The 13,278-nt window shown below is 32.3% G+C and overlaps 1 protein-coding gene and 1 long non-coding RNA gene across 2 annotated transcripts in view; one reads left to right on the top strand and one right to left on the bottom strand.

The window, feature by feature from the left end:
• LOC110374032 (uncharacterized) overlaps positions 1–6,989 on the bottom strand; it is a 113,866-nt gene extending 106,877 nt beyond the window's left edge. Inside the window, exon 1 of the mRNA XM_021331556.3 lies at positions 6,040–6,989. Within this exon, the coding sequence (XP_021187231.3) occupies positions 6,040–6,190 (151 nt within the window). The 5' untranslated portion in view covers positions 6,191–6,989. The remainder of the gene's footprint in view (positions 1–6,039) is intronic.
• A 5,417-nt stretch (positions 6,990–12,406) lies between these two features.
• Positions 12,407–12,975, top strand: LOC135118532 (uncharacterized). The gene is made up of 3 exons (XR_010277651.1): positions 12,407–12,497; positions 12,705–12,767; positions 12,844–12,975. It is a non-coding gene; the product is annotated as an uncharacterized LOC135118532 (long non-coding RNA).
• The last annotated feature ends 303 nt before the right edge of the window (positions 12,976–13,278 follow it).

Below are 13,278 nucleotides of genomic sequence, written 5' to 3'. Positions count from 1 at the left end.
GTTCGTCCATAAATATATTGAAAAAAAAGACATCAAAATATACCAAATCGGGGCTAGGAACGAACTCAGACAAAGCTCTATTGAACTTGTCTGAACTTGTCCTTACAATAAAAAAAAAAGAAAAAAAAAAGCAGGCACCTGTTCGGGAACCCACCTGTGGAATATATTAAGGCTCTTTATACACTATGAAAAAAGTCCGTAGTACAGTTTTGTACGGAACTCGTTTCTTTTTTTTTTGTAAAAGTATTGATTTACTCTCGTTTAAGCTTATTGTTATTGCCCATTTTTGTGTTAAAATATTTTTGAAAAGTTTTTTGTTTTGTTACTGTTAGCTAGAGAATGGTTAATGAGTTGGAAGTTAAACAAGTGTTAACGGGTATCAGAGTGACTGTTTAGAGCTAGTTACCAATTTGGGAATTTCTTATCTAATAACTTCAATATTCTTATTTGGGGGAGTTGCGAAATTTTGAGTATCTTCTATTGGTGTATTTAAAAACAAGTAGCTAAAACACTTAGGTACACATAGGATATCTCTATAACTAGTATCGTTCGAACTACCACTGCACCTACCTACGTCAGTAATAACATACTTAGCATAGTTAAAGATCTAAACAAATCATAATTGGCTCATTCTAAACTAGAAACAAAGACAGCTTTAATAACGAGATATAATCTAGAAGTAGATAAACATAATAATGAACATAAAGCTGAACTTAGTTTTAATATGAACAAATTAGAATCTAAAGCTGTTTTATCTAATCAGTCAGAATTATTTATTCAAATCTATACAGTTAGAGTTAGAATTTCAATGTGTAGGATTGTGAAACCAAAATTATTTGATTGAACACAAATAATGTATTATGTTGGTGTAATTCTAAAATTGCTACTTATGTGGTAGAAAATTGTGCATAAAATTGCTGTTTGACTGTTTAGATTCTCGCGTAGATAATAAACGAAATGATTAGCTAGATATTGCTTGTAGGATATAGATTTAAATCTGTTACTACTGACTTACAGACAATTGATGAAGTAATAGAACATGTTATTCAGATGGTAGATGATGTACGATTCTCAAACAATATCTTAGTTTTGAACCTGAGTATTGTTTGGGTTACTGAAGAAGGTAGTTATTTGTTTACAAAGGACTAATTCTGTTATACCACTAACTAAACTAGTTCAATGTGAGCTTTCTGAAAGCTTACCAAGCCTTCCCTAGATATTTTTGTCAAAAAAAGTCTGATTATGGAACTTACAGATTTTGAGGAATAAAATTGTCAGCCGAGCTTGTAGCAAACCCCATCAATTGGGATCAATGCCCAGAATTAACCGGTAACATTGCATCATAATTTCACGAATAGAAGTCTTGGATTTGTGTTCAGTCTTTGCAAGTACCTAACAGGACCTATTTACATAATATGTGAGCATTACTGCTCCAATCTTTAGTAATAGTACGGCAGTTACTATAGTACGCTCATTTAAGTAGCTGCTACCAGTCCTGTCAGATCCAAGACTTATAATTTTCATAACGATATTTTAAGTAGACCTACTATCTGATGTTATAGTGTTGGTCAAAGATGTCATTATGCTGACGTCGAGATTTTCGGAGGCGTGAGCGACTTGTGTGCTCCGAATGACTAATGAGAAAGGAAAAAAATGTGTAAGTATTGGGGGACTCCCGAAAAAATCGAAGATTATTATTGAGGTTATACAACAAACATGCGTAATACCAGTTTAAAATACATACCTGATAGTGGTATATCTAACATTGAACTTGGATTGGAACCAGAGTCTAGTTTCAGTCATAGATCTTATAGGAATATTAATGATACGGAAGCAACAAGTTCATTTGATTTAGATTCATATTTTTTGTGCCTTATTGTTGTTCACATTTAAATCCTGGTGTGATACCGTAGAGAGCATATTGAAATGATTATGTTCAGAACCGTGCTTCAACAACAATTATAATACAATATTAGTTGCCATTGCTAACGACATTAGTACGGAGGAAGGTAATAGGTAAATCTAATTTAAACAGAATTCGACCAGTGAGCACAAGTATCGGTGACAAAGTGCTAATTTTGAACATAAATAGACTAAAATTAACATACAGACTGAGTGATAAATCAAATGTATTAAACCCTTGGGCTGTTTTGATATATGTATTGGAAGTGCAATAATTTTATGATCGTTTACGATGCGAAGACCTAGCAGACTATTAAATTAAGTTGTAACTAGAATTTCGAGCAGAATTTGTTAGTATTTTTACGTTTTAACCGCAAATCTATGAACATGATAAAAAAGTACTTTTGATATGCTATTAGTATCTAGTGCCCTATTGCTTAAACGCTTCCCGTTCCGTCAAAAATGAATGAATTATAGGACCTACTTCAGTTATTATTCCCCGTTTTACTTGAATCTTCTACAACGCTATAAATCCATCAATGAACATGTACTTCATTAAACTTCCCGGAGAAAGCTAACAGTAATTCATAAGTTTTTTCTTATTCTTTTTCAAGTCCGCTACTGGATTTATCATCATCCTTCAATGAGACATCAATACACTTTCTTGATTACTTATCCAATTGCTTGACAATAAAAAGTCCCAGCCATCGAATTTCACAAAAGAGGACTATATCGATGACAACATAAAATAAAAAAGCTCAAAAACTGCTGAACCGTCTCTTTCCAGTCCAATGGGAATCGAAAATAAGTTCTTCAAAACCGTGACTTACTTTTCTTACAAAATTGTACTTACCGTTTTGGAAATGCACGAACTCAGCCATTTCTAAAGCTTTGGGAAGAAAAACATAGAAATCTTGTCTCAGTTACAAGCAAAACATAATTTTGTTTTTGCTGTTTAGAAGACCACACAGATTAAATATGAATTTTGCTTTTTATACCAATAGAGTAGTGAAGTTTGACTTTGCTTTCATTTTAAATTGTATATCTTCGTCATTATTCATTCGGTGCTTTTCAGCCCTTATATTATCTGACAGAATTTGTATAAGTTTCCCTAGCCAACAAAAAAAGTTGCAATTCTGGCAGTTCTATTAGGGGTCGTAAAACTTAAGTTGAATTGCAGCCTATTTTGTCATTTCCGTCGGGTTTTAAACCAATGACGATACAGTATTATATCATAATATCATTTTCAATTATTTCGTCCGCAATCCGATACGATTGCCATCGATTTTCGCTTTCGATAGTCAAACGTTTTGCATCGAGTCCATTGCCAACGCTTTGTCACGGTCTAATGTATGAAATGTTAGCGTTCTTGCTGTATTATTTTCCAAGTCATTTATTATTGAATCTAATAGTTCAGTAAGCTTTGATAAAATTTGATTGATCGTTTACTTTGGTACATTAATCTTATTAGACACTTTTGGTGTATGAATATTTGAATCAGAGATTTGAATGCTAACTGGAATTTTAATCAATTTATCAGCCTATCTTATAAGATTGTGTTTTACTATAGTTTTTTCTTGATAGCGATTCCATAGCTAAGCTTCGATGGTAATTTTCTGGTTCAGTTTTTTTCTGCGACCATTTAATACATAATTATTATTGTCTTCGTGATTCTACAATGCTTTGGTTAAATATTCACTTTCATTAATTTGATTGCTCTTATGTTTTAAAACTGCATTTTATTGCCAGTTTGATTGTTAGTTATTATTTACCTATAACCTTCAATATTTCAGTAATGTCTTATATTTAACAACCCTACAAAGATTTTCTTTAGACCTAAATAGTATTATATTTATAAGACACAAGCCTATAACTTGGACCGTGGCGAATCGTGACTGCAGCCACGATTTAGAGCGTGCCAAGTTTACGTCCCGCCAAGCTTGAACTAGTTCATGTTCTCTTAACGTTTAGAACTTAGTTTTGTGACTTGAATTTTAAGTTCCGAGTGCATTTTACAGATGTGGTACATTTTAGTATAAGATGTTGATGTTCAGAAAGACGTATGTTTTTCTGAACAACGTCAATCATAAAAGTAGTATGGTAAATCAGTGCCTGTAATTTTACTGTCGAAAAAATATTTTTATATGATCAAACTCAACAATATATCACCAAAGAAACATAACATTTTATATATGCACCGATTTTTCTACCTATCACTTTTTGCACTTCAAAATTTCGTACTAAAACTATGCAATGCTATTTGCAAAAAATATATATCTAAGTTGAAAAAAACTCTCTCAAACGTGAATCACTACACAAATCCTGCAGTAGTTATTGACCACAATATTTTTCTACAAAACCACAGTGTTAATACAATATATCTCGTGTTAATATATCCTGTCCCTACATAACAGAACTAGTTGGAACACGTCGGCACTGACAGCGATGTAGCGTAAACATTGGATATTTTTGACTTGATTGACGATCCAGTGCGTCGGACTAAACACGGCTTTATGAGTTGTGTTAGTATTTGTATGACGGAATATTAGTATTGTATTTTTATTCTAAATTGTATAGGTTGGTATTTAAATTGTTTAAAAAAAAATAAATACATATAGTGAAGTTCAACTGTGTTCGGAAAAATATTCTAAGTTACGTTTAAGTTCGTTCTAAGTTCGGATTGCGGACTTTTATTAAATGCGTAGCACTTTTTAGTTTGTAACTGTCTTAGGCTGGGGTAGCAAAATATGTAGAAAAAAAAACATATTTAAGTTTTTACAAAATAATATTTATTTCACAATATTATTATACCCCATAAAATGTTAGGGCGACAAATTAACACAATCCTGGTTATACGAGTTGATTACATGCTGTACTTAACTACAATAGGTACTTGGAAATAAGTATGTATGCTTATTAAAAAAGAAAAAAATCACAAACATTTAAATGCAATATTTACAAGTCAAATATTTAATTCTATATCATTTATACAAATTAGGAAACAATTTTTTTTGTCAAATTTTTTACACTTTTTTGGAAACAGAACATATTCTGAAACAAATTGTTTTAACAAAATTATATTCACCTGATAATTATATTACGATAAAATATTTACAGTTGTACCTAAATTAAAATTTAATTAAACATTTATTGAAATTAGGAGACATTTCAATATTATTTTTTGTCTTCCTTAAAATTGATTTCAATATCTTTTAGGCTTCCACATTCGTTTACGATTTCGTAAATTTAACTAATATTTGGTGTCTAATCGATTCAAATGAAAACAATTAAATGAAAATGAAACTATTTATGACTATCGAAATTATTTGGAACTAAAATAATAATTGAGATCTAGATACGTGTCTTATAAAAAGTAAGTTACTCTAAGTTTAAACTTTATTTTATCGTCAAATTAAAATGGAATAAATTAAACTAGATTTAAATGAATCTAAAATTGATAAACAAGAGATCAAATGGAAATGTAATTAAATCAAAAACTTAACAACACTAAAATAAAATTAAAGTCGTAATCAATTACAATCATTGTTACTTGTAATTGCAATCACTGGTAAAATAACTATTTTGTAAAATGCAGCGGATATAATGGCGAAAGCACTTACGAACATATTTATAGAAAAATATTTCCGTACGATAATAAACATTTTATTAAATGCACGACATAAAAAAATATAATTATTACGATTTTTAGAAATTCATGAGGCGTTTTGTCGAACTTCACTCAAATTTGGTAAAAAGCAAAATTCATTTTTAAAAAGCGGAATAAATGTTAGAATTGCAATGTCGAATTAAATCGAGTTGCGGGGACCACTGGATTTAATTACGACGTAACCACCATTTACAAATTAAGTGCAGTTGGACACAACATCTCTATCAGAACAAATAGGCACAAAATAAAATACGGAGGGACTTAAAAATACGTAACAACAGTCCAGATCTGCTTTGCAGTATTACTGTCAACAATACTTATCTAGGAATCTTCATTTTATCTGATGGTATTGAAGAGAGACGACGCGAGGGATACCTTTATGATCGCCACAACCATCACGAGGTTGACGATGTAGGTCGAATTGCATCTTAAGTGGTAAGGTGGTGTGTTATGGTCTCGCGGACACTCACCTCGCCTATTGTCCTGGACTTCTTGGCCAGGCTGTCGCGATACCAAGATGTGGCACAGAACTTCGTACAGCTCGGCTAGAAGCCGGTTCAGCCGCGAAAAGTTCTCCTCTGATGCCTCTCTCTCACTCGGCAAGTTGAATGCTATAGCCATCTTTGTCTCTCGCAAAGTCTTTTTCTACGGAAGAAGCGTGGACAGATCGCTGTTTGTTTGTTATGCATAAATGCTGTGTGCCTGTTTGTGTTAAGTTCTCCTCCGCTTTTAGATCCACTTCTTCGTTTTTATTGAAAAATTGAATCAAAAAATTTTTCCTTCAATTTCCGAACACCGTTCTCCAAAAATTTTACTTCCTCAAAAATTCTCTCTCGGGTAAATCAGAAAAAGTTTCAAGTGGTAGAAAAGTTTTCTCGTCGAAAATTTCTCGAAAGTCAATTTTGCGAAAATATCACTCAAAAAGTTCACTTTGACACACCAAATGGCACAGAGTCCGAAATAAAAATAAACACAGTTCAATTTGGCGATAATGAGATCACAGGTAAAGTTCCGACCTCAAAAGTTCACAAGATCACAAAAAGTTTTGGCCGCAAAAAACTCGTGCGGTACATTGTCCGTAAATCACTCGCAATTTAGGTGTAACCAGCGCACGGTCGATGACACAATCGCGCTAACTAACGCACTATGCATCGCTGCGGCTAACCGATGTAAACAAACTGACTTCGCACGCCGCTCTACAAAAGAGGTCGACAGACGACTATTGCACGTGCGGCCGGCACGGAAGCAAATCGTGTAATAAGGGATAATACTTCGTGCACATCATTGCCTCGCTCGACGCGTCCCCCTGTGTTGGTGCGGTGCATAACGTGTGCACACACGCACACTAGCGCAGCCCATTTGATTATAAATAGTGGAACGCACGGTAGCACGCTCCCTTCGCACTCCACTACTACAATCAACGTCCACACCGCTGTCCCCGTCCCTTTCCCCCTCTCTGAATCTAGATGCATGTGTCTCTTTTCACTCAGGTTACATCATGTTACAACAGCAGTCGACAAAGTGTGTCTCTCTCGTTTCGATGATACAAAACCTTCCCTTTGTGGAAGGGGGCGAGATGATACCGTGCATTTTGAATTTTGGACGTAGAAAGCGCGCCAAAGCGAATTGGCCAATGGGAGGGCTTGAATCGTATGGGGTGAGGTGACGTAAGAATGGTGGACTGGAGACAACGGGGTTGTTAAACGGAAAGCGTTCACTCGACCACTGGCTCTTGCCGCAAACCTACTATATTTCGTTTCGCGATATTTTAACAGCTCTTTGTTCAGAAGATAGACGTAAACTTGACTCGGATAGACCCGGGTCTGTGACAAGAGTTGGCGCGTGTGTTTTATTATTAGTAATTTAGTATTCGGTATAAGGTTCGTAAAAAGCAATATAAAACGGTTTTAATGTTCGTGGTTTTGCCATACGCGTCGGTTTGTGAAATCGGAGGTGTTTTTTAGGTTTATTAGCGTTTAGGGTCGAGTGGAAACCTTTGTTTAGATTGAATACCGGCAGTAAAATTGATAACCGAAGTTAAACATAAAACGGTAAATAAAATACTCGTTTGCGTGATTTTGTAATTCTTTTGTGTTTGTTTTATAAGTGGTTGTTAATTTTTGGCCTGTTTGATTACAGAACTTTTTTTTTGGCAAAACCATCTTTGCGAAAAAACTTAGTCATTTGTAAAAATCAGTATAATTTTTTGTATGTTTTCTATTCTCGTGTCAATTTTGATAATATGCTTTTTCTCTTAATCTGAAAATAATACATGAAAAAAATATATTTAAAACTTGTAACTTAGTAACTGCAAAAAAGTGACTTAAAAAAATTCGTAAGTAGGTAACATCGTAACTTAACTTGGTCGAGTTTACGTAAAAAATATGCATGACTTATTTTCAGGTTACAAAGATGCGGTTTAAAAGGCTAAGTATAAACTTGGAAACATAGAATTCTCACCGTTGAACCATGAGTTATGTTAAGCCCTAGGTTTATTTTAACACGTTGAGGATATTATGAATTAGCTGAAGTTACAAAATTAGAATTATTATAAACTTTCACCTTGCAATAAAAATCATCATCATTCAAACAACAAAAATTTAACTTATTTAACAACATTCAATATTTTCATTTTCAACATACCAATTTTTTATATCACTCAAAAAAATATTTTAATAATTTTTTTTTACTCACATTTTCAAAACCTCACCATCACTATCTTTTGGATCTAACACCACTGACTTCTTCAAACACTAAATAAGTACTAAAACGGTATAATATCATAAGGTTTTTGGCTCTGCCGTAATATTAGTCATAGCAAACAAAGTCAGACCAAGGACTGCTCCGATGATTCCTGACTCATTTTCGTTAAATTAATTAAAAACGACCACAGCTTGGGAAAATTAGAAGTTCAAGTCCAACAAAGAGATTCATCGTAATCGTACTTAAAAACTGTTTGCTTAACTTAAAAAAGAATTCAATTTTAGCAAAACAAGATAAAAAAAAAAAATCTGGGAAAAAACACTATCAATTATAACTTAACTAGGTATACTTAAGCTAAACTTAGTTGAGTATGTACAAAACTTTTTTGAGCTAAACTTTGTATCATTAGAACTTTCATCAAAATTATTTCAATTTGTCAACTCATGACCTCAATCTTGGAAAAAAAATAGACAAAATATCAAGTAAGAAAGATAATATAAAAGCAGTGACACACTTAAAAGTATGTTTGTCTGTGTATGACGACTTAGGCTCAAGAATTACATCAGCCAAGTTACATATCTTGTTGATAAGTCATTAAATACCTTTGTATCAGAAGAAAGTTTTAAAATAAATTCACTTAGGCATAATTATTTAATTTTAGTTTGACTGGGTTTCTAACTATTGGTGTGAATGTGGAAGGACTTCTCAATCCATACAATACAATTACCACCCAAATTCACTTTACTACAATACACCGCTTCTAATATGCTCCTTAAGCGCTACTTCTAACCCACAATTTTTGCATAACATTCACAGAAAAACTTAATTGTCTGACAGCAATTAGCAGTTTTATGCAATCATTCTTAAATAATAGTCAATTAACAGTCAAACCAGTAGCACGCACAACTAAATAAATATTGAGTTGTAAGGCTAAGTTCCAACTCAACTTATTGTTAGACGACAAGTATTACCAATAGTTAGGTACCTCATGATAGTACTAAATACACCTAATGAGTAATTGACAATAGAAATAAATAATTATAATAGAATTGATTCGGTTTCCGACTGAATGCACTCGGAATATCTCTTAATATTTTTATTATGGGACGTAAAAATACATGAGACTCATAGGTAAGTTTCAAAAGCCAACAGATATTCAAAAATTGTTACTTAGTTATTGGTATGATTACCAAATTAAAACAATTACATTACATAAACAAACTTGAGACAGAAAAGTCTCTATAATTAGCTATTGTAATAATAATTTTGTTTATGTGGAGGGAAATCGGACTCAAAGCAGCTACCGAATACACATTTACTGTGAACACAACCTAAGAATGAAGTGCTATAGGATGAAATTATTCGTGTTGAAACATTAGACTATGCAAATAATGTCTGGTTAGACAAGTTATTAAACTCATTAGCTGTGGGCTTAGATATAAATATGATTGAGTCTGTTTAACAAGAATTGATTACTCTCTTCTGTTTCTTGGAATTGTAAATCGTTCCTGCCTATTTTGAATAAATGTTTGAATAGATGCTTAACATACAACTTCTTATCTTTGATCAATGAAATAAAAATGGTAAGTAATAAAGATATTAGAAAGTCCCTATGGAACCACTTCATCTAAATAAAAAATAGCTAAGTATATCCTTTCTCAGTCAATAAACTATCTGTGTATCAAATATTTAAATCGCTTATGAAACAACAAATAGACAGACATAATTAATTTCACATTTTTAATATTGCTAAATTGACTTCTTACTGCATCCAAATTTTCGTCCAATAAAATGCAAGCAACACCCAATCCAACTAATACAACATCACAAAATCCATTTCAGCTACTGAACCAATCAATACAAATAAACTAGATAATGACATATAACCAGCTAAACATAATCATAAAGGTGTTACTATCGCTAGAGCAAGTTCAAACGTGTTCACTGAAGCGATCGAATGACTTGACGCATTGAAAGTAGGTCACATAAGATGACTAAGCCTGTTGCTATGAAACTTCAAACTACGTGATATAAGATTTATTTAGAAGTCTTTTTGGAGGATTTTTTTATGGAATATTTAATTCGTGACCACCGGGTATTGACCTGTTCTCCAATAGAGCAGGGATGAGTGATAATCACCTCGCTTGATCAATGTGGATTAGCAATTTGGGGCTGCTAAAGTTGTTCAAGTTTCCCCGTGATGTGTTTCTTTGCCTCTAATTTGATTTATGTAGAAAGTACATAATAACTTACATTAGTACTTTAACGGGAATCGAACTAACACTCTCACTTGATAGGCTGCTGCTTTAACCGATAGACCACTGGTGACCATAAAAAAAATAACTATGACTAACTGATGCTTGCTTCTAAAACTATTTGATTAGCTAAACTATATAATAAACGAGACATACAATTGCTACTTTAATAAATAATATCATCATTACATTCACGTTTTTGATAAATTGAAACAAGTATGCAAAATTGTTGTTTGTTTTGTGCAAGAGATGGCGCTAGTAGTCTTTGAACTAGATATCATAGGAGCTTGGCTCGAATATTTTTCATCACGTTGAGGATATTATGAATTAGCTGAAGTTACAAAATTAGAATTATTATAAACTTTCACCTTGCAATAAAAATCATCATCATTCAAACAACAAAAATTTAACTTATTTAACAACATTCAATATTTTCATTTTCAACATACCAATTTTTTATATCACTCAAAAAAATATTTTAATAATTTTTTTTTACTCACATTTTCAAAACCTCACCATCACTATCTTTTGGATCTAACACCACTGACTTCTTCAAACACTAAATAAGTACTAAAACGGTATAATATCATAAGGTTTTTGGCTCTGCCGTAATATTAGTCATAGCAAACAAAGTCAGACCAAGGACTGCTCCGATGATTCCTGACTCATTTTCGTTAAATTAATTAAAAACGACCACAGCTTGGGAAAATTAGAAGTTCAAGTCCAACAAAGAGATTCATCGTAATCGTACTTAAAAACTGTTTGCTTAACTTAAAAAAGAATTCAATTTTTAGCAAAACAAGATAAAAAAAAAAAATCTGGGAAAAAACACTATCAATTATAACTTAACTAGGTATACTTAAGCTAAACTTAGTTGAGTATGTACAAAACTTTTTTGAGCTAAACTTTGTATCATTAGAACTTTCATCAAAATTATTTCAATTTGTCAACTCATGACCTCAATCTTGGAAAAAAAATAGACAAAATATCAAGTAAGAAAGATAATATAAAAGCAGTGACACACTTAAAAGTATGTTTGTCTGTGTATGACGACTTAGGCTCAAGAATTACATCAGCCAAGTTACATATCTTGTTGATAAGTCATTAAATACCTTTGTATCAGAAGAAAGTTTTAAAATAAATTCACTTAGGCATAATTATTTAATTTTAGTTTGACTGGGTTTCTAACTATTGGTGTGAATGTGGAAGGACTTCTCAATCCATACAATACAATTACCACCCAAATTCACTTTACTACAATACACCGCTTCTAATATGCTCCTTAAGAGGGCTATCACAAATTTTCGAGTTTTATACGAGTTTTGATGCGTCATTATGCTTTGGATATAGTCACAAAAAAAAAACAAAAATAAGATTAAGAAAGTTTGATCATTTATCTTGGGGCTGTTTTCAATAAATATTTTAATTTGTCCACGTACATCAGTAAAATCTTTGTCTCTGCAAAGGATGTTTCATAAAATGTTGCTTTTGGGAATCTTTTGATGCTTCAGTACTACGAGGATATAGCAATTTAACCATTTATAAAAATGTTCAAGATACAACTATATCTTGTACTTGTGCTTGCTTACACCAATTTATTACAATTCATACAGTAATACACCAAAAATAATTCTATAAAACTGAGAGTTACTGACAATTTTCCGTACAAAACTATATTTTTTATCTATGAAAGTATAATCCAAATTCAAATAAAACATATTTAATAATTAAGGTGGTATTGTTATAAAGCTTGAAAAAAAAAATTGGTCTATTTAAAAGTAAAACAATATTTTAAAATAATTTTTGTTTGCAATGCAAAATCAATATAAATCTTGTGACGCGCGGTGTTCAACTTTAGTCAGCGCCAAGCGCTTATCGAGGAGGACGTATCGCTCGCTGTTGCGCCGCGCAAACTCGCCGGAGCTCGAAAAATATAGCGCAACCTGCGCAACGAACTCGTTTTGATACTAGTGAGTTTTTATTTTATTTATTAGTTATAATGATCTGATTGAAATGTAATATACACAAGTATTAACCCATGATATTCTAATGCGAAAATGTTATAGATTGGGTTCTCTTTTTTTGATGTTGGTTATATAGAAATATGTACGTAAATGTCATCGTCGTTAGTTTCGCTGTTGCATAATAATATTATTGGATATCTTTGATTCTTGCAGGATAATGAAAGCATATTTAATTCAGATTATCAGACTCAATCGGATACCAGTACAAATAATATGGTAAGTATTTTTGTCACTCACAACAGACATATTTGTTTTAATAAACTATTTACATTCCTAGTTTTTATTGTTGCAGGAAAATGAAGATACAATACATGGAAGACGAATTATAGATTTTAGTTTTTTTATAAATCAATTACTTATACCTAATTGATAAACATGGTGAAAAGTTTGGTTGTCGATTAAATAATTTAAAAATTGTAAACGATTATTTGTTTATTGTAACTCAATCGAGCTATTCTAGGTTATAAAATTCATCGGTACAAATAATATTTCATAAACTATAAAACCAATAAACTATTTCGAAAATAAAAGTGGCAAAGTCTCAAGTTTGTTTGTGCCGCGTGGCGGTCCGCAGGTGTGCGTTGCGTATTTCACTAGACGCACACGCGCGCAAGTGCTGCCGGCTATCGTCTAATTTACCTAAACCTGAGCGATTCGATTTTGTAATAGCGCTCTTAAGCGCTACTTCTAACCCACAATTTTTGCATAACATTCACAGAAAAACTTA

This window comes from Helicoverpa armigera, chromosome 23, assembly GCF_030705265.1.
Source record: "Helicoverpa armigera isolate CAAS_96S chromosome 23, ASM3070526v1, whole genome shotgun sequence".
In the NCBI taxonomy this organism is placed as follows: Eukaryota; Metazoa; Arthropoda; class Insecta; order Lepidoptera; family Noctuidae; genus Helicoverpa; species Helicoverpa armigera.
The sequence above is the reverse complement of the archived record's forward strand: the minus strand, read 5'-3'. Positions and strand labels throughout refer to the sequence as shown.